At 39.2% G+C, this 25,344-nt stretch overlaps 2 protein-coding genes and 1 pseudogene across 5 annotated transcripts in view; 2 read left to right on the plus strand and 1 right to left on the minus strand.

Annotated features, from left to right (window-relative positions):
• Positions 1 to 6: 6 nt before the first annotated feature.
• Positions 7 to 11,670, minus strand: LOC102211089 (ubiquitin-conjugating enzyme E2 Q2-like). 3 transcript variants are annotated; one of them, XM_005728030.2, is made up of 13 exons: positions 11,384 to 11,670; positions 6,592 to 6,696; positions 6,362 to 6,484; positions 6,220 to 6,276; positions 5,973 to 6,122; positions 5,524 to 5,608; positions 5,354 to 5,414; positions 5,167 to 5,257; positions 5,013 to 5,071; positions 3,423 to 3,471; positions 3,251 to 3,346; positions 3,053 to 3,119; positions 7 to 493 (listed from the first exon to the last, which is right to left on the minus strand). In XM_005728030.2, exons 1-13 carry the CDS (start codon positions 11,540 to 11,542, stop codon positions 462 to 464), a joined length of 1,134 nt encoding a protein of 377 aa, XP_005728087.1. In that variant the 5' UTR covers positions 11,543 to 11,670; the 3' UTR covers positions 7 to 461. The 3 variants fall into 3 exon arrangements, with proteins under 3 accessions (XP_005728087.1, XP_013765002.1, XP_013765003.1); XM_013909548.1 differs by having other exon boundaries at positions 5,973 to 6,125; XM_013909549.1 differs by lacking the exon at positions 11,384 to 11,670 and adding an exon at positions 10,485 to 11,051 and having other exon boundaries at positions 5,973 to 6,125.
• Positions 11,671 to 17,495: 5,825 nt separating this feature from the next.
• On the plus strand, positions 17,496 to 18,998 carry LOC102211753 (UDP-glucuronosyltransferase 2C1 pseudogene; annotated as a pseudogene).
• A 5,050-nt stretch (positions 18,999 to 24,048) lies between these two features.
• The window catches only part of LOC102212040 (neuroplastin-like), a 19,006-nt gene continuing 17,710 nt past the window's right edge, over positions 24,049 to 25,344 (plus strand). Inside the window, exon 1 of one of the 2 annotated variants that reach the window (XM_005728034.1) lies at positions 24,049 to 24,573. In XM_005728034.1, the coding sequence (XP_005728091.1) occupies positions 24,483 to 24,573 (91 nt within the window). In that variant the 5' untranslated portion in view covers positions 24,049 to 24,482. The remainder of the gene's footprint in view (positions 24,574 to 25,344) is intronic. The other variant, XM_013909537.1, reaches the window with a different exon arrangement.

Genomic DNA, 25,344 nt, shown 5'->3' on the forward strand with positions numbered 1-25,344 from the left:
TCCAAAAAAGAGAAAAAAAAAAAAAAGCAGTTGTGAGGAGGTTCTGCTTCTGTATCCATCTTCCTTTAAAATTCCCACTAAATGAGGGGTAATGGACTGTGAAGCCCGCTTTGTCAAAGCAGCTGAAGAAAAAGCATTTCCCCAAATTTCAAGGGAGAAAATTTTTTTTTTTGTTTGTTTTTTGTTTGTTTCTTTTCAAAAGACAAATGAGCATATTTAGAAAACAGAACTAGTGATAACCTCACATAATCCTCCTCACTAAAACACTGAGGGGGAGAAGCAAAGTGAGACCGGAATAAAGTCTTTCCTGGAGCGAGGTGACGGGAATACTTGTCAAATGAGCCACGAGATGGTTTCTGTGAGAACAATGATATATTCCCAGTAAGTCAGAGAGGGAAAATATTCCAAAGAAAGCAAGACGACTCAAAGACATGTTCCCGGTGCATAGTGGTAGAAGCTCCTTATCCATCCTCTTTAGGTGGTGTGTACCAACCTGAAGGAACAGAAAGACAAACGCAGTTATTTAAAGAAGCCTTGTTAAAGTGGAATTCATTGACAGTGCATATTGTACACGAACACACAAAAGCCTGATATAAATGCAGTTTCAAACAACTAGAACTGTAACACCGATGTGGTGAAAGAAGAGTGCACAGTTCATCCTGCATGTGGGTCATTGATGTGACCTATTTCTGTGCACCAGCGCATCATTTCTGTTAAATGAATTCGTTTATTTTATAAAACTTAGTTTGAATACATTTGTAGTGCCTTCAAATATGAATTTTTAAAAGTTATCTAAAACCTGTAAATGTCACATGGTCCAACTGTTCGTTTAAATGAACAGAAGACCATCTCTTTAAATGATAAAATATTTAAAATAAAATACATCTAGGCTGGTACACTTTTCATGGCAGGTGGTATGACCAGTGTATGTCATAAAAAAGTGATATGTTTATGCTATTGCTACCAAAAACAAAGGTCAACATTGGTGTCCAAGTAAAACCCTATTTAAACTGGTAATAGTTGTGAAAGTAAGGAGTGCAATCTCAGATCTTTCTTATCTAATAGCTTTTATTATTTAATAGTTTTACTTAAAATATTTGAGACTCAGCTTTTGTCATGAACTGAATAAATTGTTTTATACAGAAATTTAGGCACAAAATATGATTCAGAGACACAAATTTATAAAACATTCATACATAAATGCGTTCATGCATGAATACCAAATACTACGTCACATCGATGACCCACAAATGACTGCAGTACCCAAAAAAAGGCCATTTTAAACCAAGAGAAACAGGGTGTGTGTATACATGCAAATGAAACGTGCACTTATAACTAGAGATGGCACGATACCACTTTTTTATGTCCGATACCGATATCATAAATTTGGATATCTGCCGATACCGATATGAATCCGATATAGTGTTTTTTAATCAACAAAACAGTTTTTTAAATATCTTGCTGCATTTTGTATAAGTTCATACTCAAGTTTAAAACAACAACTACACTAAAGCTATTCTGTTATACCTGTATACAAAAAATATATTTCATAGTTCAGCAATACTGATAAATCTAATAAACTTAAACCTACACCATCCTCCCTATTCTGGTATTTTAAAGAGTACTTAGCGTAAATATTAAGCAACCTAACTAATAGGGTTCCAACTCCCAGCAACAACAAAAATAAATAAATAAAAAATAGGGAACCACCCATCACGCTCCACCTCATGATGCTTAATCGACGTAATCAACTTTAATTTGATGCAGTGTGAAAAAAATGCACAGAAATCAATTATTTTTCAAGAAATATTAAATAGATTCAACATCTTTCTTCAACAAAATTGCAGACTGCACAGATGGTACCTTCCCAAAGGAAAAAGTACTATAGCTTACTAGGGTATATATATTAGACTTAATAGTCACTATATACAGTAATGGACTTCTATTCATTTTACATCAAATTAAAATTTGGGTGTAAGATTCGGATAATTATTTATTAAAAGCTAGACATTTTAAATGAGAATAAGAAAGAAAAGTATGTCTTTGTGCCCCCTTTTCCCTGTTAATGCCCTATCGGCCCCCCTGGCTAAACTTTGCTAGATCCGCCCCTGCACAGTTACCAGCCGTCAGCTACGTAGAAAAAGATCCTGATGTAGAAAGTAATATTAAATACATTCTAACAACAGCTGATCAAGCTTAAACGTGCTGCTGTTGTTCAGCCGCTGGTTTCCTCTTTCTGGTGCAAAGTGGGCCAAAAACAAACAACAGAGACGGACTCGCGACAGAAAAGCCGATCAGCTGATCGTTAAGCAGTTTCATGATCGAAGTAGCAGCAGGAGAGGCAGTCGAGTCGCTCGTTAAGCTTAACGCAGGAATGCTTTACATTCAGAGATGGACTTACACACTTGCTTTACTTCTCTCGGGGATAACTTTGTCAGAGATGAAATGCCGGGTTGCTAGCGAAGCTCCACATGCTATCCAGACCACCAACAGGTCCCGCATGCCACAGCCGCTCTATCACGTGATGCATACTGCTCCGACGTGCTAACGTTCTGAGGCGAGTTACGGCGTGTTGCAAGTTTGTGAGGTGCTTTCGTGATATTTAATGGATCGGATTACATTTTTTATTTTTCTCCGATATCCGATCCAGTAATTTAGGTCAGTATCGGACCGATACCGATACGTAATATCGGATCGGTCCATCTCTACTTATAACCTTTAAGTACAGTACAAAAATGCAGTGGTATTTTACATATGTGGAAGTATGCTTAAAGCTAATGGAAATGCCATTAGTAAAAACATAATACTCAAATTGTAATTTGTGTGAAAAACAGTGGGACTAGTATGGATTTTGTTTGTAAAAAGGTTAATTTTTTTTTTAACACTTTTGCCTATAAATTTTAATTTCCCAGTAAGAAAAGCTTGCTCATGTTTACATTTATATGAAAGTAGACTGTATACATGCATCAGTGTATGGGGACCATTAGCTAAGGATCATGATGTTCCCATTGTGTGTTTATTGAGTGTCAGTAATTCATAACTCTTTCCTTACCATTCTTTTCATGAATCTGAACCAGGGATTTGTATGACTGTTGTGCTCTGGCAAGATTGTACTGGTTCTGAAAGACAAAAGGCAACATGTCAATACGCAGAAGCAGGATGATCCATTTATTTTACTTGTTTTCATTACTGAAACAAAGTTCATTTGAAAACAAAAACAAACATTACACCAGTTCATGATATGTGTTACCTTATTGGCTCCAAACTGCACCCTGGCTTTTCCTTTAACCAGAGTTGCATTTATCTGCATAATGACAGATTCTATGGAATAGGCACTGCTCCAGCCCTAACAAACGCAAATGGAAATGAATCAGTTCCTGTTGTTAGTCATAATTATTATTTTATTTATCCCATTTGCATACCTGTTTTGTGAGAAGTTCCATGCACAATGCTCCTCCCCCTAAAACATAACTGGGAAAAAAAAGAAAAAAAAAAAAAGATTCACAAATGTGTCATTGAGTGAGAGTATTAATCTTTTCAAAAAAAAAAAAAAGTATTTTTCTTGCTCTCCAGAATTTTCTTTTTTAATTTGCTAAAATTATCAGAAGCCTTGAAAGTAAGTATAGCACAGTGATGTATGGCAATGGCGTGTGCTTTATAATTCCTTTTAAATTAAATTTTAACTGCTTCACCTCTACTGCCATAAGCATAGATACAGTGAATCTTCACAAGTCATACCATACTTATTTACAACAGGACTTCTCTCTAGCAGAGGATCTCCTGTTCTATGATAATAGGTTATTTCTACCCTGTACCGAACACAATGCAACATAATCCACTGTATCTTTTAAAAAATAAATAAATGAAAAAAAAATCCTAAGCCACTTAATTTCATGTAACATTTGCTTTATTGAACCACTTGACACACACTTTATTTTTACTTAACTCTTTAGAGTATTATATATATATTATATCATCAAACTCCTTATTAAGCACCTGTAATTCAACTTTTGTTTTAAATTTTTTATTTCCGACTTCCTTTGTTTTATCCTGTTTAAGTTCGGTCTTCCCATTTTCATCTTCGTAATATTAACTGCCTTCACTCACTCCACGCCATACTTGTCAATGCTCTTGTCACATCTCGTTTAGATTTTTGTAATTCTCTTCTCTGTGGTCTACCTCAAATCTCTCCATAAATTGCAGTTAGTTCAAAACAAAGCCGCTCGTATTATATTCTGAATTAGATCTACTGAACATAGAACACCTGTTCTTAAACCGCTCCGTTGGTTTCCAGTTCACCTCCGTGTCCATTTCAAGATCCTGCTTCTTACTTTCAAAGCGCTTCTTAACCTTGCTCCCCCATATTTATTTGATCCTTTCCATACGTACTCACCCCCTAGTACACCTTGCTCTTCTTCAGTTTCCCTTCTGTCTGTTCCACCTGCTCGCCTGACTTTCATGGGACTCAGACCCTTTAGTTGTTTTGCCCAGAGACTTCACAGTTCGGAGATGTGGTGGAAGTGCATTCCAAACTCTCTCTCCACTTTTAAATCGCGTCTTAAAACCCATCTATTCAAAATTTCATACCCTTCATCATGATTCCGTCATAGTCCATTTGTACCTTGTTTAGCTTTTATACTTTATTTTTCATTTACCTTATGTTTTATGGGTTATTTGTACTAATGTAAAGTGACCTTGAGCGTCTTTAAAGGCACGATAAATAAAATGTATTATTATTATTAGTTTTTTTTTTAAGTTATTTCTTTAAACACCACCTATAAAATGGCTTAAACAATCTTAAGGCTGCGATACAGCAGAAATTTACATATTTGTTTAGTCTAAACAGTGGAAATGTTTAGACTAAACATTAGTCTATTTAGTTATTTTTTAATAACAGAAGAAACCATTTGAAGTTGTCAAGCAAATCATAAAGCATATTCTGGGCAGTAACATTCATAAGATGCATATGATGTTGTATGTAATTTGGGCTGGGAACACTACTGCACACTCACCCTCCAGAGAGCACAGGCGAGACAACCCGTACAAAAGGTGGGTCAAAGGGAAAATTATCCTGTTGTAGAGAAGAAGAAAAAACTGCCTTAAGACAGCCCTATACTACAAAAAAAATAAAATAAATCTGTTGACAATTACTTCCATAGGACTCACTTTATAAGAGAAATTGAGCAAAATGTAATCCACTCCTTCCTTTTCTTTTAAGACCTGCAAGTCACTATGTAATGGACTATCTGGGTCTACCCTGTAACAAACAGCAACAGAAAAGGTCAAATAAAAGCATAATTTTCAAAGTTGGAAATATAAATAGAATAAAAATACACTCAGAATAAGAACTTACGTCCTTAACTTCACATGCCATTCATAAAGGCTGTCATTGACTAGTTCGACTGAATAAATACCTGTGAAATGAGTCACAAACGCACAAAGAGCTTCACTTAAAGCTTCTGGAAAAAAAACATTAAATACAATGCAAGCCACAAGCATTGAGTAATGGTTCCTTGTATTCACCTGTCTTGTAACTCTGTGACCTGTAGATCTCCCTGAGTTCCTTCATTAGGCGGTCTGAGGCTTGCACTGAGCCAGAGACTGCACCCTGCAACATAAAACAACTGACGGTTAAACAACTGGACAAACAGGAAGCATACCAGAGGTTTTCAGATTTTGCACAATTTTCTTGGACTGCTGCATTTTTGCACTGAGTGTTGGAGGTTGCTGTTAAACTGGTAGGTTGCATGAGAATGTACAACTTCTTCCCTTTATAATTGACAGACTCAATGAGTCTGTCAATTATACCGCGCCGAAAAAAATAAACAAATCATAATTAAAATTATTTTCTAGTAGAAATTCATACAAAAGACTAATTATCTCATCGTGATTGTGCATTCATAATCTCCAAAAGCCAAAAATATTAACTGAGATTAAGGTTTGATTAAAAATGTGACAGATGGAAATCTTACATTCAAGTGATCTTGTCTCTGATTTTTACGGATTTTCTCCAAGATAGCCAGATTTTCTTTTTCTATCCCTTCATCTTCTGACTTTTTTCCATCCACCGGCTCCTCTTCTTTCATTTCGTAATGGTCCAGGTCTTGGTCCAGATCAATATCCTGCTGGCAGAACACATACATTTGTTCAGAAAAGAGAAAAAAAACACCAAAGATATTAAACAAATTGACGATCAATCAATGGATCATATTTGGATACCTCTCCCATTTCGTCTTCTTCTTCCTCTTCAGATGTCACGTCACCTGATAACCCGTGCTGTGAAAGGTTGGAAATTGAAAAACAGTGAGTAGCTAAGGTCAACGAAAGACTCTTGAGCTTTACTCTTATTTACTGAGCTTACTTTTCTGTCTTGGGTGATCGGGCCAGCTGGTAGAGGCTGGTCCAGCATTTCTACATCTGGATGTTGTGGCAGGTTGTAAAGACGACAGAGATCACAAATAAGGCGCTTCAACTGCTGTAGAAGCTATAAGAAACATCGAGAAGATCAACTGTCAATAATAATATTAAATTACATTTTCCTACTGTAGCAAAGCATCCTATGTGGAGCAAGAGCCATATTAACCATCTTACCAATGTGCTGCCTTTCCTCACATCTTCTAGGCGCTCCAACACTTCAGCCAGACTGGGATCATCAGAGTCGACAAACCATATTGGTGGCGTTGAGGGATAGGATTCCTGCAACAGCAGCAATAAGAATCATGCTCAAGTGCTGATGGCTTTACAGTCAACAGAAGGCACTTGAATTGTACAGAGAAAACCACTGCTTTTAAGAAACAAAAATGTCACCCTGGGTTAGAAATCTGATTAACATAAAGGGTAATAAAGTTCGTTTCAGAGTTACAAGTGACTTCAAACCAAAAGCCTTAGCCCACACAGCCACCCACTGCACAAAATTAGCCTCCTACAAGCTGAAGAGCGAAAGCAACTCTAGCACGAGAGAGAAGTGGTTAAGCGCTCCTTTGACATTTCAATTAGGTCTTAATACAGCTTTTGAAGTCATGAGTAAAAATCCAGTTTTCAACTGCTGTGCTTAGCAGCAAACGTATTCAAACAAGCATTTAGACACATATGGTAGTACTATGTAAAGTTTGTAAAGCCCAAGAGAAGAAAATACTGCACACAGAAGAAGAGAGAACCATGTATATATTAATAAGAGATGTTTTATTTTTGATTAGGTTTTTCAGAAAGTTAAGCAAGATGTTGAGAGAAAACATGCTGTATAAAATATGCAGTAATGACTGTGCAGTATTCATGTTAAAATGACTGCACTGAAGTCTGAGAAAACTTCCCTACTTTTCAACTGATTCAAGATCCCAATTTAAAAAAAGAAAAAAAAAAAAGAAGTTTGTCTCGATTGGTAGTTTTAGATAAAGTTCAAGACCAATTTTTCTTCTCGTTTTAAAGGTTAATAAATCTGCTGGTTTTCCAGAGTCTGAGTAATCATGCTGATTAACTGAGTCAGAAACATCCCTCAATCATAATGCCTGCTTTCAAACAACAAAGATGGTGATGACCAAAAAGCTAAACTCGTGTTTAATTAAAATAGGATCTGACTGAGTGCCTGATACATGCATGCGCCACAGATGAAAAATATTATAGTATTTACAACCTCCAATCAAACCTGGCATAAGTGGGGAGGAGTTAAACACTCGGTGCCACAATGTAAACTACACTGTGTAAACTGGGCATCTAATTGTAACCATGACTTGGATGCTGACGTGAATGCTCTTTACAAGTCAGAAACTGGTGAACTGGTAATTACGATGCTTTTATTATCAGCACAGTGCAGTGTTAGTGTAACTCAATAATATGTGCCTTTCAACTTCTTACTAATCTCCATACTAGAGTTCAGCTGATAAACTGATCTTTTACACAAAATGTCATCAATTTCCGAGTTCCTGCTTCTATTTTACGCCTTCGATAACTAAGTGTCACGAGATTTGGGCTGTTGTTACACATTTTAACATTTATTCTTCTGTCTAACTGAACTCTGACTCTCATTCAAGAAAAATGCTGTAAAGTTTATTTTATACTTGCACACAGTGGCCCCCTTTTTGAAAGCTGGAGTGTGTGGTACATAATGGGCGAGCTAGAGGGTCAGTCTCTGCAGGTATTTAAACAATTTATCAAGGACAGAGTACAATGGCAAGGAATTTTTGGAAAAAGACTGCTGAAACAAGTGGAAAATAAAAGACTTTTTGCAGAGAAGTCTAGAAAAAACACCTTTGTGTTTGTAAGACACTTCCTACTTCCTATAAATCATTGCCTACAACTCCAACAGTCAAGTGTACCCGTATGTGTGACTGTCTAGGATAAAGCCATCTATAATTTCATCCATCTAATTTCAAGCTTATCTAAGGTCAGGTCACAGAAGCTGTAGCCCTTAACATTATATTTCAAACATCTTTTTACTCCAGTTACTCCTTGAGGACACCCACTCCATCGCAGTACCCAGGGATAAATAACCTGAGTGTTCTGGTTTTGACCCAGGGTCTCCTCCGAGTTGCCAGTGCCCAGAAAACCTCCAAAGGTAGGTGTTAAGGAGGTATTCTGGCCAGATAACAGAACCATCTCAGTTAGCTCCTTTAAAAGTGAAGCAAGAGGGACTCTACTCTGTGCTCCCACTGGATATCTGACTGTCTTACCCAGTCTATAACACTGAGCTCAGCCACCATATGATGGAAACCGATCAACCCCTTTTATTTGTGACCTTGTTCTCACAGTCGCAACCCAAAACTCATGACAACAGGAGAGGGCTGGAACTACAGACAGTACAAAAGATGATCCAGGCATCTGATTTGGGTCTGAAAAGTGAAGTCTATTTGTCTAAATCTGTTACGTTCACATGACGGCTCTACGTGTACATGGTAAATAATGTGCACTTGTCTTTAAATAATACCAGCGAGAATAACAGCATCAGTGGGTGCTCTCCTATGTTTCACAAGACAGAACATTTGGTTTATGCTTTGACCCGTCTTCCTCCCTTCATACCAACCATTTGTGGAAGATGGCCACCCCTCCCTGAACCTGGTTCAGCTGGAGGTTTCTTCCTGTTAAAACAAACTTTTTCCTTCCCACTGTCGCCAAACACTTTCTCATAGAAAGTCATACGTTGGGTTTCTCGGTGTATGTATTATTGTAGGGTCTACCTTAAAATATACAGTCCCTTGAGGTGACTGTTGTCGTGATTTGAATTAAATGTCTCTTTGCTTTTCTAATCCTTGGAAGACTTGGTTTAAATATCTTTTAAGTATCAGCCGTGCCAGTTTTTCCAACTATTTTAATCAGATATTTTGTGGCTGTCTGCCAACTTAGATGCTAGCATAACACTGTGAATGTGCTGCTTACGTAGCCTTAAGCTTTATTTGTGCTCACCACATTGGTAGCCGTGTGCACCTACTGTGATGTCATTGCAGTACATCAGACTAGAAATCTTCTCCTGATTGATGGAGGTCACCACTCAGACAAAACCTCTGCATCAATGCTTGCATAGAAGGAGGATGCAAAGGAAACAGTTTTATGTTATTTTCCTTCAAAGTCTCATCTTTCTGAAGCAAACTTAAGTGGTGAAAACTGGGCCCTAGACTGCAGTCTAAAGGGGCAATTATAATTTGTATTGTCACCGTTGCAAACAGTGGTGCCTCAAGCCATGCTTGGTCATTTAGGCTGCTTGTACATCTACATTGGTGGCAAAGCTGGTAGACATGAATGTATGGCTGTGACAACTTGCACCACCTTTTCAATGATATAGCAGTATAGGAGCTCAGTGATTCACAAATTATACAGAGGGAGATGCCTCCAGTTTTGATTTCTTCTACTCCTAAACCAGCACTAATGTGGAGGTTTCTGTCTGAGCAGACAAGAATGCAGTTCAGGAGAAGAATGAAGCACTGGTATAAATGCTGACCAGTTTGTAGTGACATTACTGTTTGTGCACAACATGATCAATGCAGTAAACCTAATGGGCTTTGGCATAATCCTAGCTATGAAAAAATAAAAAATAATAATAATGTAAAAATAAATTAATTTAATTTAAAAAAAAAAAAAATTTTAAATCACTCTGTAGCTCTGATGTCTTCGTGGCAATCTGCTTCAAATCATACCCAATGATATCCAACATGACCATGTTCACAGCATGGGGCCACATTTAACTCACAGCTAACCCTCTGAATAGGAAGAATGCAATATACCCGAGTGTAATCTAGTTTTCCTTTAGCATGGGCTAACTCAAAAGGACACAGACAGTGAGGTTTAATCTCAATATAAGGTATTCGGAACGTTTCAACAAGCACTCGCGCGTCCTCAAAATGCGCATAAGTGTAACTGTGTGTGTGCATGCTTCTGCTGAGAGGAGGAGGATGTGGTCAGGTTGTCAGGAAGATTCATCATCTGCTTACCTGAACCAAGCAAAACAAGTGCCAAGCGAAAAGAAAGAACCTCAGTTGTTAATAGATTACACCTACCTTCATCCACATTTTGTGATGGCTGGGAATGTCTGCTTTGCGCAAGTTTGAATTTGATTTTAATCGCTATGTATTGGAGCGGGCTGTGAAACGCGTATAAATACTAGGCCCCTGTTTCGTTTCTTTTTTTTTGGTGGTGGGGGGGGGGCTGCGTTACTAAAAAATATACAGTTCCGCTGACGTTAACAGCTGGTCAAAAAAGCAATATTGTCACGTACATTTCACATGTACATTGCGTCGCTTTCGTCAGGTTTTAGTGTCGAGATAAAGAAGACACTAACGTAACCGCTTTAATGTATGCCAGTAAGTTCGTCAGAGGGACCAGTCTACTTACTGAAAAAGGCAGAAAGGACGACCGAACAGCATTCCATTAAACCGCTTCTATTTCACGTCAATTAAAGCCATGTACGGGACCTCGACGCTATGTCTGTTTAAAAAACACACGTACACAGTAAAATACTGCTTGAAAGCAGCTGGGGTGTAGTGAAAGCCCTCGTATGACCGAACTAAATTAAGTTTAAATTGAACTAGATATAGGCCATAAGTGATAAAGTTAGCCGTTGTACTACTTTCAACAGTAACGCAGTTAATTTGGCAAACAAAAACAAGCTAGCATTAATGTTAGTTTCAGTTAACAAGCTAGCAAAAGCAACCGCAGCGTCGTTACTAATCGACGTTTTATTGTATAATTTTTCAAAGTGAACATAACACTGTTCGTGTGTCGTCCACTTTAACCCACGGGGTTACTCGGATTTTAATGGCCTGACACAGTTTATAAATGAAAGCGAAGACTTTATTCGTAGTTAATTTGTAAACACGGTGCCTTCCGCGGACCGATTTGGTTTCAGTCGATAGTCAGACGCTGGGTTAGCTTGTGCGCAGAGCTGGCCTGGACTCACCGTGATGTTGCAGTGGATGATCAGCAGCTTCTCCCCTGTTACGTTGAATTGGCAACTGAGTTCATCGGGTTTCCAGTCTATTATTCTGAATCGTTCGTGGTTTGGGTCAAAGATTGACTCCAAAAACTTCAGTTCGGCCTTCAGCCCCGAAACCGACATCTTCTACTCATCTCAAACCACCAGGCCGCTGGCAGAGGGGAAGTCGGGGCGGAATGCGACCGCGCAGTCGAATCGGCTGTACGGATCTCGCATATTAGCGTGAGAACAACAACAAAGGGCTGGAGAGTTAGCTTTATATAAACCTGTGTAGCGCACATAGACTCTTAGCAGCGTTTTGACAGCTGTGACACCACATACGTACATAAATATATTTACATTATTTTATATTTATTTTCGCACCAGTACAGATGGAGTCATAGTTGTGACTTTTGCTTAAACGAACCATTTAACAGCATGAAAAGGTTCAGTGTTATACAAGATAATTAGTGCCCCCCATCCCCTTGTTTTTTTGTTTGTTTGTTTTGTTGTTGTTGTTGTTGTTTTTTAAAAAAAGAGTATTTCCTATATGCTGTTAAACAAAGCAAAGAATCTTAAACACGGACAACCTAGTTTTATTTTGGATGGTTACTACTTCACACATAGAAATAAAATTATTTAGGAAAAAACGAAACTACCATGGTCAAAATTATTAGCTTCCCTATTGCCAACAGTCAGTTGTGTATCCTTTTTGCTGGATAACAGCCTAGAGTCAGTTGTTGTAGTTTTCACCAAGTCCCACAAGCAAATCTTGAGCAATCAATTCTTTTTTGGCAAATCTCTCAAGCTCCTTCAGATGTGATGGTCTTCTGTCTGGCAGGGACTCTGGTCTTCAGTTCACCCCACAGATTTTCAGTGGGATACAATTCAGGGCTTTGTGTGGGCCAGTCAGCAACGTTCACTTTGGTCTTCTGTAGGTAGTTCTTCACCAGGAGCGACCTATGCTCAAGGTCGTTGTTGTGTTGGAAGGTAAAGTGATGACACAGACACAATTTTCCTGTTTGAGGTTTTTTAAAATAAAAATCTTCACACACCATTCTTTCTTAATTATTGCTTCTGCTTTGATAAGATTTCCAGTTCTTGATGCACTGAAGTCTCCCCATAGTATAATACTCCCACCACCGTGTTTACCCTGGGGATGATGTTCTTTGGGTTGTAGGCCTCTCACTTTATTCTGTAAACATAAGCAACATCTCTTTGGCCAAAGAGCTCTAGTTTTAGGCACACTGCCAGTATAATCTTTCTCCAGGTTGTCCTGGGAATACTCCAGTCTAGCATGAAGGTGTCTGTTTTGCAAAAGCAGAGTTTTTCTTGGTCTGAAACCTTGGGGTCTATTCCTGAGCATTGATTTAGTTATTTTCTTCTTTAAGACTACAATTGTCTTCCTTCTCATACCCCAACTAGTGGCAGCAGATGGCTGCCCCTCCCTGAGCCTGGTTCTGCTGGAGGTTTATTCCTGTTAAAAGGGAGTTTTTCCTTCCCACTATCGCCAAAGTGCTTGCTCACAGGGGTTCATTTGACTGTTGGGTTTTTCTGTGTATGTATTATTGTAGGGTCTACTTTACAATATAAAGCACCTTGAGGTGACTGATGTTCTGATTTGGTGCTGTATAAATAAAATTGAATTGTACTGAATTACAATTGCAGGCTCAGCTAAGGTATTTACTAGAATCTTAGCAGTTGGTTTGGGGCCTTTAGACACATGTTTCACCAGTTTTACTTTCGTTTATCTAAATTTATCTAAATCTTTCAAGTTTTGAGCATCACAAAGTTAAAACACATCATCGTACAGCAGTGGTTTGTACCATGGCTAAATAAAACGGTCAGGAGAATAATAATATTGACCCTGGTCAATTTTGTTTTTCTGAATTAATACTGTTATTGTGTTCAAACAGAAATAATTTGTGCAGTCTAATGAAAAATAGTATGTTCAGGAAGTGCTATGTCTCTTGCGCTATTAAAAAAAGCACAGGCCAATTTTGACAAAAACTTTAAATTTCATGGGGGGTAATAATTTTGTCCTGATATGCATATACATGTATTGATACTATTTATCAGTCAGATGTATAATTAGTCAGTGTATAATACCAGTCAGACATGTAGCTACATCAGCTGTTTGGGAATTGTGAATGTTTGTGGCACAACAGCACATATTAACTGTCACGCAAAGCAAAACTGTGAATCATGAAAAGACCACAAACTAATTGACATACTCAAGCCTGTGGTCTTATGAGTGTTGCCTGGCTTCTACAAGATAAGATAATATAAGAGAAAAGACGACTACATAGTTTAATGTAGAATAGTTAAATAAAAGAACAACAATATGACAAAACAAAGTATAGAAATGCACAAAAGCCAATACTTAAAACGTATTGTCAAATGAAGTGGTAAAGATTTTCTGTATCTGTCCTGTGTCAAACAGAGTAAAAGAACCGATTAACAAATTTTGAGCCTATAGTCACTGTGTCAACAGTTTGGCCCATATATTTTTATTTCTTTTGTTTTTGTCGTTATTTATTCCCTCCTTTATTTCCTAAAAAACATATAAATCTTCAGTGAAAGTAAATATATTTTAGTAAAGTCTTCTAGGTCTTGAAAATCATCACACTGTCTTTAAACATGTAGCTAGTGTAACTTATGTGACACCGTTGATAAACCACTACTTATTGTAAATGTTATCTCATTGGCTGATAAGCTGATATCAGTTAAAATAGCCAATGCTCGATGATAACAATGTTTGGTGTTAATGAAAATAACAATGGTGCACTAGAGGGGCATCAGTGAGACAAATGACAAGACGTGAATGGTTTTACAGGTGGAGGCCAGTGACATTTTTTCCTCCTCATATTTCTAGACTGTTTTTTCACTACTTTTGCATTTAACTATAGGGTCAGGGTCACTACTGGTAGCACAAGGCGATACCTGGACCCTACAGAGGTTTCACAGGTAGTCCCACTCCTCCAGTATGGCATATGTGCCACTGGAGTTTGTTCTGTCTTCCAGCAAAGTCTCAAGAGCATGGAGGAGATTCCGGGAGACAAGCAGTTACACTTGGAGAGCTGGGCACAGCTGTGGAAGGTCCGTAACCCATCAGCCACCAAGGACAGGATAAGCACTGCCAGAGCCTTACAAAATGACTTCCAGCAGCAGGACACTGGTGTGAGTGTCTCTGACCAAGCAATCAGACAGTGACTTCACAAGGGCCTGGCATCCTCAAGTGGGACTGTGCTCACGGCTCAGCACTGTGGAACCAGATTGGAATTTGTCATAGAATTACAGGTCCAGCATTGGCACCCTGCGCTTTTCACAGATGAGAGCAAGTTCACCCTGTGCATATGTGACAGACGCATGTGAAAAAGAATGTTTTGCTGCCTTTAACATTGTTACATTGAAGGCATATAATAACGTAGGGAGGGACAGACCTCTACAGGCTAGCCAACTGCGCTATGGCTGCCATTTACTACTATGCTGGTGGAGTGGGTGCTGGGTTCCTCCTGATGCACAACAATGCTTGGCCTCATGTGGTGAGAGTCTGCAGGCATTTCCTGGAGGAATAAGAAACTGAACCATAGACCGGACCCTACGTTGAAACCTATAGAGCACCTCTGGGACATTACATTTTGGTCCACCAAGTTGCACGTCAGCCTGTGCAGGATCTAAGTGCTTCCCTGGTCTAGATATGGAAAGAGATCACCCAGGACATCATGTCTTCTCATTAGGAGTGTGCACCAATGATGTCAGACATTCATAGTCAGAATCTATACAAACTACTGATTATCGTTCTGAGTTGCTATAGTGACATGTTAGCATTTCCAGTGAGATGCTCTGCAGCCACTTACAGTTGCTGCTTGTTTATGGGTGTTTCTGCATTCAGTCTTGTATTTAGTAATGGAAAAACACCCGATTTAAGCTCAAGAGCTTTGATCGGGTGACTGACGTGGTCACTGGAGAATATCCCATTTCTTTGCCTTTGGGAAACTCTTGCAGTTTGCTTTGGGTCATCACCATTATCACTACGAAGCACTGTCCAGTTTGGAGCATTTGGCTATTTTCATTCTGTCATAATGCCGTGTGTGAGCCAGGAAGGATCAGGACCTAAAATACAGAACTCAGAAGCAGGACTAAGTTATAAGTGCATATAAACCAAGTTATTCCATTGATATGAGTTACAGCTGCTGTTTAAACATTCAGAACTTTTACTTCTATACACCTATAAACCATCTCAACATAATATGACTGCATTAATAAGCACATTTCTAACTGATCTCATAGAGATAATCGTTTCTGGTAATTTTAGGCTGTGGAAACACTTTTTTGCATGCACCCATGCAGTTTAATGCTCTGGCCTAGGTAAACAATCAAGCAGTACAGAGTAATGCACTGATTGGACACTAGATGGCAGAAAACATGCATCTGTTCTGTTTACAAGCTAACATGAACTCTGGCAGTAGTAGTTCAAAGCCCAGTACACACACCTTGTATAACACAAATCAGTACACCGTGTAAAAGGTGGATTTAACACAGCACCAAACATTGCATAACCGTGATAGCGAACTTGAACCTGGGGTTCACGGCTCGAAGCATTTGGGTAAGTATTACTATAGCTTAAAATGTAAATATGTTTGGAGAAACATCCCGCACTTTGTGATAAAACACTTTATGATAAAAATGTGAGTCTAACTATTTTAATTTTGGATGATTAAACGTCTATAATTAGATATTATGGAGTGGTACGCCTAGATTGTGATCTTAAAGGCAGATTTAGCTAGCTTTGTTGGATTTGATTTTATTAAACAGTGTGGTCTTTCGCAAGCAAACTGCAGTTGGAGTTGTATTATATATAGGCTGTGGACCAAAATGACGCAGAGCCGGTTTTTCATTAGAACTTAATTCAGTTATTACAGTTTAAATTTCTAGAATGTTTTCAATTTTTCCCTCGTGTGGCTATGAAGAGTGAGGCTGGTGCAAGATTTTTATTTGTGAAATTGAGCGTGGGTGTGGATAATTACAATTATACTGTTTGATTTGAGTTTTGTGTCTGGACCCCTTTCTTTATTTTTTTAATCTCTGAGAATTATGAAGACCCAGGCTGGTATAAAAGTTTTTTTTTATTTTTCACTGTAAGGGAGTGGGAATGTGGACTAGCAGTCCAGTGCTGGTTGTGTGGCACATCCCCGCATGGAAGCTGTGGGTCCAGCTGTGGGGAATGACCAGTTAATGCCCAGCTGCCCCTCTGAGCTGCACATCCCCAAAGCACAGAGTTTCCCAAACCCTGGCTTGGTCCATAACATGGACATATGTGTCCAGCTTCTCACAGAACACAAAGACTATCAGCAAATATATTCAAAGTATCCAAAGTTAAAATGCCTACATAAAAATTATTTTAATGTCTAATGTTATAATACTGTTAGTACTGATGCAGTGAGGTATAAGAAGCCCTGTTTTATGAGTTTAAACTGAGCTGCTTTTTAAAAACTGCTTTAAATACAACAAAATATCTTAATCCATAGATTTCTAAGGTTTGGGTGCTCCAACAATAAATAAAAAAGCAAAAACAAAAAAAGACAATACACATATGTTTATTTTTGCCATATTTGCTATGTTTCTTTAGTCTTTTAGAGGACGTTTGAGTTTTATGAAGTACTAAATAATTTGAACTCTTCTGATCTACATAAATTATTTCAGTGAATCCCTGTGAGAAGATTAGTAGAGGAATCCCCACACAGCTCTTAAACATCAGAAACACGACAGGGAGCCCCAATAGGGCACAGCATGCTTCTATAATCTCTGATAGGTAAAAAGAAACTTTGGGTATCAAATATTGCAATGAAGTAAACACTATTTGTCTCTTTATTGCAGTGGAGTAGACATATATAGTCAAGATATCAAGTGGAAATATCAAATTATACAAAAATGATCAGGCAGTACTGTGTTACTGACTTGTTTTTGTGTATTTTTAAGGTATCTGAGGGACGTCATGAAGATGCTTTATTTACCTTTGATCCTCTTTACGCTACTCTCATTTCAACCACCTGGTTCATTTGGGGGCAAAATTCTGGTGTTCCCACTGGATGGAAGCCATTGGATAAACATGAAAGTGCTCATAGAGGAACTGCATGCCAAAGGTCATGAGATCACTGTCATTCGGCCATCTGATAGCTGGTACATCAGTGAGAAATCTCCACTCTATACCTCTGTCACACTTCCCTACTCTAGTGGATTTGAGGAAAACTTTGAAACATATTTGTTTCAACAGCTGGAAATCCGGCTTCAGGGAAAACCTACGTCCTCTTGGTCCCACATCTGGACTCAAATTCAGATCCGGAATGTGGTTGTAGAACAGTTCACTCAGTTTCACAAAGGGATGAGAGAAACAGTCGTTCAGATGTTTGAAGACAAAGAGCTGATGCAGTCTTTACATGCTGCTAAATACGATGTGCTTTTGACTGACCCTGGCATCGGTTGCGGGGCCATGCTGGCACGCCGACTTCAGCTTCCTCTGGTTTTCAATGTAAGATGGACCATTCAAGGCGAGGCTCACTTCCTTATTGCTCCCTCACCTCTGGCATACATTCCTTTTACTGGAACAGAGTTAACAGATAAGATGACCTTCTCTGAGAGAATAAAGAATATGTTGAGTTACATTATTGGCATGTACACATTGTTTCACATGGCAGAAACAAACTACAAACCGGTTGTTATGAAGTACTTTGGGCCTGATGTGGATTACTCAACGTTTTTCCTGGACGCTGATATATGGCTTATGAGAAATGATTTTGTCTTTGAATTCCCACGTCCAACATTGCCAAATATTGTCTACATGGGTGGATTTCAATGTAAACCCTCAAAAGCGCTTCCTGATGACCTGGAGACATTTGTCCAGAGCTCTGGAGACCACGGAGTCATTGTGATGACCCTCGGGACTTTAGTTGCAAAGCTTCCTCAACATGTTACTGAGGAAATTGCTGCAGCCTTTGCCCGACTTCCTCAGAAGGTTATATGGAGGTATATAGGACAAAGGCCAACCAACCTGGGAAACAACACGTTACTAGTTAACTGGCTGCCACAAAACGATCTCTTAGGACATCCCAAAACTAGAGCATTCGTGACCCATGGAGGCACCAATGGAGTTCAGGAAGCAATTTACCACGGGGTGCCTATAGTTGGACTGCCCTTATTCTTTGATCAGCCCGATAATCTCTCCAGGATCAAAGCAAAAGGAGGAGCTGTGATTGTGGATATCGCTATGCTCAAAAGAGATAGTTTTGCAGAGGCACTGATGACAGCCCTTTACAATTCCACTTACAGGGAAAACATGCAGATGCTCTCCAGGCTGCACAGAGATCAGCCCATGAAACCTCTGGATCAGGCAGTGTTTTGGATAGAATATGTTATAAGACACAAAGGGACCCGTCATCTGCAGACACAGTCGTACAAAATGTCGTGGTTTGTGTACAAGTCTCTTGATGTCATTGCTTTTTTGTTGATCGTCGTTTTGCTTATGATGCTCATTTGTGTGTCATGTCTAAGGCTAGTGTGGAGAATGATCTTTTCTGGAAAAAAAGTTAAACGTGAATGATCAGAAAAACAAAAGCGATCCAATCTGAAAAACTTTCTCTGCACCAGCCATGTGCTAATTACCTGAAAGCATTTTACTTTGCCATATTTATCTTGAGAAAATCAAGAGCATAACCCTGAATGTTTCTGATTTCAGTCGAGGTTTTTATTTGTGAAGCTATGATATCTTCGAATGGTGAAGAATCATTAAAAAAAAAAAATCAACCAATCCACACATGGATCAACTCTAGAAGTGAATCACTCTAAAGCTGGGCAAGCTCCACCTTGTTTTTCACCAAATTGTTTTTTGAAAAGTGCTTTGTGAATAAACATGATTCTAGTATTTTCTATTTAATAATTTCTCTTGTATTTTCATTGTTTCCTGCTTACATTTTTAAAAAATTATGTCAGTGATGTGTACTGCTCTTAAGCCATTTACTGACCAGGCACTAGATGGCAATACAAGACACGCTGCACCTATCTGTCCCGTACTGTTTTCCTGACAGTGAAGTTAAGCTGATTTTTATTTATAATGGCTCAGTCCAGTCCTGCATTAGTAGACGTGCCATTCTGTAAAAATTTGTAAGAAATTAAATTTATGAAGAAAAATGAAGAAAATGGATTCTGCAGGATTTTAATGAAAGCCCCTGGGCTCAGGAAGTAGAGCAGGTCATCTGCTACAGAAGGTTGGTTGCTCAATCCCTGGCTGCTCCAGTCTGCATGCCAAAGTATCCTTAGGCAAGATACTGAACTCAGAGTTTCACCTGATGCGTTTTTTCAGAAAGTGAATGTATGTGAAGGTTAGACAAAAAGCATTTACACATTCAAAAACAAAAACAAAAACAGTTTTTAGGACTATGTGTGTGAATGAGGCTTATATAAACTGCTTTGAGTGTTCAAATAGAGTAGAAAAGCACTCTACCAGTTCATTTACTATTTATTTACTCTGTTTGTCAGATCTGTGGGCTTTATGAAGACATAAATGATTTAAAAACGCTCACAGTCAGCAAACAGATGTAATTGCATGTCCTGTGTGCATGCTACTGCACATTGGCAAACTTTTTTTGTTTGTGGCTCTCATAGTCAGTGAATTTCCAGGTGGACTCGGGATGAGGGACAGATTCAGTAGCAGTGGGTTAATTACAGTGAAGCAAATTTCAAAGTGACCACTAAAGGAATTGTGAATAGCGTGTCCAGAGGTCTAATATATACAAATCCACAGGGTCTCTTCCTCACAGGGAAAAACACTCTGTCTTGGAAAATAACTCACCGCAAAGGGAATCCGGTGCAGAGAAGAGAAAATGGTGAGACATTTATTTTCTCCTAGTCTACACTTAAATTAAAGCAGATGTCCTCTTAGCACTGTGAGGTGCAAACTACATAATCAGTTTATCCATCCGTTCTCCTCCGCTTTCTCCCGATCAGGGTCGCAGGGAGGCTGGAGCCTATCCTTGCTACCTTGGGGCGAGAGGCAGGGTACACCTTGGAGAGATTGCCAGTCTGACACAGGACTCAAACTACGTTATGTATTTGCTTAACTATTACTCACCTCTCACTGAAAGTTAACAACCACTCAGATTTGTATTGTACATTCACAGATGCCTGCTAATTACTGCAGCTGAAATTTCATTCACAAAAACTGGAGCACATTTGTACGGTCTGTTAGTACAATTAACTGCACATGAGTCACATTGTTTGACAAATAACTGAAGAAAAAGGAACTGACAAAGACCAGTGATTGTATAACAGGGTCCAGTTCAGTGACCCCATACTGCGTTGTTACAAAAGGGAGGAAATGAGCTTCGAGCCATTCCTAAATGCAACGGAAGGTTTTCTTGCAATTCAGCTATTGCTTTATTTTTCAGCCTTTCGGGTTGTTTTTTGCAAATCATCCCTTCACAGAAAGCCACAGGGAAACTTAATTAAATGTCATATATGTGTGCCCATTTGTTTACCTCTTTTGCTGTGATGCACCTGCGTGTAGTACTCCTAAACACCAATGATGTGTTGATGTGGATATTTTCTCTTTTTTTGACCGTTCTCTATAACTCTGGGAAAATCCAGTTCAGCAGTTTCTGAAATACTCAGACCAGCTAATCTGGTATCAACAATCACGCCACATTCAAAGTCACTTAAATCACCTTTTATCCCCATTCTGTTGCTCGGTTTCAGCCCATTGATAAACAACAACAAATCCTGGTCTGAGTGTGGGGGATTGTCACATTTTCTCTATCTAGTTTCCAGCTCCACAAAAAAGTGATTTTTTTTCTTAAAAATATAAATAAAAATTTTCAATCAGTTAAGCATATTAGAAAATTGACAAGACATGCCCTAATGTAAAAAGAATGGTGATAATTATTGTATCAAGAAACAGTGGATCATCTTTTTTACTGCATACTTTTTATCTTCTGAGGCTTCCCCAAAAAATACTGACATTGTCAGCGCCACCCCCGCATTCACCGTGAATGAAAGCGGACTTTTATAATGCATAACCAAAATAGTGGTTAAATACACCCACAAGCGTGTCGGGCACTGAATGTGGGAATACCGGTAGTTATGATGATGAACGAGCACAAATTTGCCTTTTTTAATAAAAAGAAAAGAGAAGAATCACTCGAGGCAAGTAGTAACTTTCTTTTGCAAAAGAGTAATTTCTGAAAATACAGTTTCAGCTCAAAATGACATTATACTGATTAACATTAGATTTTCCTGCTAGTCTTGGCTGATAGGAAGTGTTCTTATTGCATAGTAAATAATAACAAGAGTCCAAACAACTGATTACATCATGTTATAAGGATGAAAGAAAATGAGAAACAGTATCGTGTTTAGTGTATTATACTAACGTCTGATGGGGTAAGGTAACACTCCAGATGTCCTGTCCAATATATATTACAATTATTACATTCTCACATGCACCTCTGTTTAGGGATGTCTATTAATATTCAGCGTTTCAGTGCATGCTTGAAAACAGCTTAAGCAAAGTGTTGGACCACCAGAACAGCATCACTGTCTCTCTGCAGTGATTCTCCAGACGTCTGAAACTTTACTGGAGGAATGGAACATTATTATTTTAACAGATGTCTTCTGTTTTGGTATTTTGATGGTGGAGAGTGCTGTGTATTCAGCTCAGTTGACTGACAAATTGTACTGTTGCGGTCTTACAGGTTCCAGGGTTGCATAAGTTTTGGTTCTTGTTTTGAATTTATAGTTGTTTTTTAGGTGTTCGCGTTAATCAGTGTAGTCTAAGGATAGTTGTCCGTGCCTATGTGTTTATATAAACACCTGCCTTTGCCCTCACTTTTGTCTGTTTACTTTCCCTCCTGTATATTTGCTGCTGTTCCTGTGAACTGTCTGTTATCTGGGTTTTGTATTTTGCCTACCTTTGCATGCTGCTTTTGGGTCATCTCTTCACTTACTGGCCAAAATGAGTCACACTATTTTCATACTCAGGCTTTCTGACTGATGATCCTGCCACTTATGCCCCAACAACGAACCCTGTTTTAAAGTCACTGTGAGAAATCGTCCATTTTTTAAAAGTCAGAACCAACTGAACCAGCTCAGCAGTTTTATACAGCAGGCTGAGAAAACCTGGATATAAACTGATTATTGTGCTAGTGCATTCCTTGTATTTCTTGACCTATATATTCAGGTTTTTAAATCTGTTATCCATCTGTGATATCTGGGAGTCCAGATGACCCACTTTATGTGGGACTGTGCACCGTTTTTCCTGTCCCCTCATCCCACACTGAAATGCCGATGAAGGCAAAATGACAGATATGAATTCAAAAAGAAATGTACTGATCTAAACAGGCATACCTCATGAATACCAAAGGTGATTATCACAAAGAAAAGCTGCTGAAATAACTCTAAGGTTTTACTTTTCTCTTTTATTAATACAGGAATTTAATTACTGACTGAAGAAGTGGTGAAACAAATCTTTAATTTACAATATAGAGTGTTGGCAACAGTTGTTGTCATTGGTTGCGATATAAATAAAGCTGAATTGAATTGTTTCTTTTTATTTGATATGTAGATGCTTTTTTTCACTTACATATAATTATGCAAACGATGCAAGTATGGTGATATGAGTACAAACTCTTGGTTAATACGTTGTTCAATACACTGGTTCAATCTCACATTAATGCAAATATGTGATCAGCCAATCAAATGGCAGCATCTCAGTGCATCTAGGCACGATCAGGAAAACCTGCTGGAGTTCAAACTGAGCATCAGAATGGAGAAGGAAGATGGACTACAACAGCAGAGGACCACACCAAATGCCACTCCTGTCAGCTGAAAACAGGAAACTGATACTACAATAATGCCTGGTCTGGTAGAGACAGAATTGAGTGTTAACAACATAAATGCATTCATTCTTCTTGACTTGTATCAGTTGTTCAGGCGGTTGCTGGTGGTAAAGTGACGTATTTGCATCCCTTTGTCCATCCCTTTAAAACCACAGAATACTCATTTTCTAATGGATGCTTCCAGTAGGATAACACACCATGTCACGAAGCTCAGATCCCCTTGAACTGGTTTCTTGAACGTGAAAATGAGTTAACTGTACTCACATGGCGTCCACAGTCACAAGATCTCAATCCAACAGAGCACCTTTGAGGTGTAGTGCTACGGAACATTGGCATCATGGATGTACAGGTGATAAATCTGCAGCAACTGTGTGATGCTGTCATGTCAGCGTGGATCAAAAATAATGTTTCCAGCACCTCACTGAACCCATAGCACAATTAACGCAGTTCTGCAGGCAAAAGACACCATACTCTTTGCCCCACATTCATGATGTAGAAGACCAAGTGACTTGTGCTTCTGTGCTGTAGGTGTCAGCCTGCCATTAACCTATATTTGCTCAAAGAGAAATTGGATTAAAAGTTTGCGTAAAGCCACAGGTGCTGTTGGGTTCAAGGCTTAGTCAGCCCGAGTGAGAACCTGCTTGACACAGGACACGGCTGCTCAGCGAGTAGCTACTGAAGGATGAAGTGTCAAAGAAACACTCGCTTCTGATTGGTTTGCAGACACTGTAGGCGACAACGGCTTAATTTGACTACAAGAAAGAAACAATCGCAACTATATTCTAATTCTTAAGGGGCTTCGTACAAAACAGGTCTAGCAATATACATATAAATACCATGGTTATTATCTTATTTCAACAAAATCGATTTGTGCTTCACTTTTGCCATTGGACGCACCGTCTTGTCTCTGCGCTCCTCCAAGATCTCGCGGGATTAAAGATGTAACGGGTGGTTAAGAAAAAAAAAAGGAAAAAAAGGTGGTTCGGTATCTGCACCGGGTTGTCAGCAGAGCGGCACAGGTAGCCAGCTGCACCTCTGTGGGCTCACGCTCGTCTACCTAGCGACGCTTGACTCAGTACGTGACACGACTGGGGAGTATCTGGAGGTGCGAGCCTCGGCGAACCAGCCCGCTCCATCATAACCGGCGCAGGTCACCTTAGCGCTCTCCTACCGGCATTTTCCGTCCACCGTCTCCGAAGATGATACCTGGCAAACGCAGAGCTGCAGTCATGATCTTCTCGGTGGCGATATTTGGAGCTCTGATGCTGCAGTCCGTCTCATCTCAGAACGGTAGGAAAGCTCTCCCTATAGAAAAACGCAGCGTGTTACACATCATGGTGAGAATGCGGTTTTAAGAGAGGCACTGGCATTGGCTGACTTTGATGCATTAAAAAAAATGTTACTTTAAATGAATCACTGCAAGATTCCTCCAGCCTCATTAGATAATCCTCTGTTTCTGACAGAAACACACACCAGAGCGGATCGATTGGCGTCTTGTTGGCCCAGCGTTAGAAAAGAAGGGTTAATAAATCATTAATGGGCTACAATCTGTACTGCTGTAGTGAGCCATAAGGAGGCCTGTGCAGTGTCCCTAAAATGTCCTTTGAAGTGTGGAGCTGAATACTGAGCCGATACATGAGCGGTTCAGGCAGCAAGGACAAGTTCTGTCCACGGGTAGGATCGTGCCACACTGAAGTTTAAAACCTGTGATGCCAGCACACAAACACTCTCTCACATGTCCAGTCAACATGCTGTCACGCGTGGGTCTGCTCAGAAATGGCAGGATAGGGATCAGGAATTCAGAAAAAATAAAATCCTCTGCTACAGAGTGAAATAATTGTATGCATCAGTGCAGGTCCTTGTAACATAGGCCCGTGTAATTATGTAGGACCTTAGAAGCGCAGCTCTGTAAATAGCATCAGTCCATTTTGCTGCATGTTCCTATTTTTAGAGCAGAGATGCTGCACTGGGAACTATGGCTTTAATGTCCTCTTGCAACAGTGAATCTGTTAACTCTTTGCTGAGACGTGCTGCACTGCAGAATGGCATTGATTTCCCAGC

Source organism: Pundamilia nyererei, unplaced genomic scaffold (genome assembly GCF_000239375.1).
Source record: "Pundamilia nyererei isolate P.nyererei 1_Seehausen unplaced genomic scaffold, PunNye1.0 scaffold00027, whole genome shotgun sequence".
NCBI classification, from domain to species: domain Eukaryota; kingdom Metazoa; phylum Chordata; class Actinopteri; order Cichliformes; family Cichlidae; genus Pundamilia; species Pundamilia nyererei.

Coding starts and splice junctions, on each gene's coding strand:
- LOC102211089 (XM_013909548.1), bottom strand. CDS start 11,542: ATGTCGGTTTCGGGGCTGAAGGCCGAACTGAAGTTTTTGGAGTCAATC. Junction 6,126..6,219: donor AAGAAGACGAAATGGGAGAG/GTATCCAAATAT, acceptor GTGTTCTGCCAG/CAGGATATTGATCTGGACCA. Junction 5,415..5,523: donor GTCACAGAGTTACAAGACAG/GTGAATACAAGG, acceptor CTCATTTCACAG/GTATTTATTCAGTCGAACTA.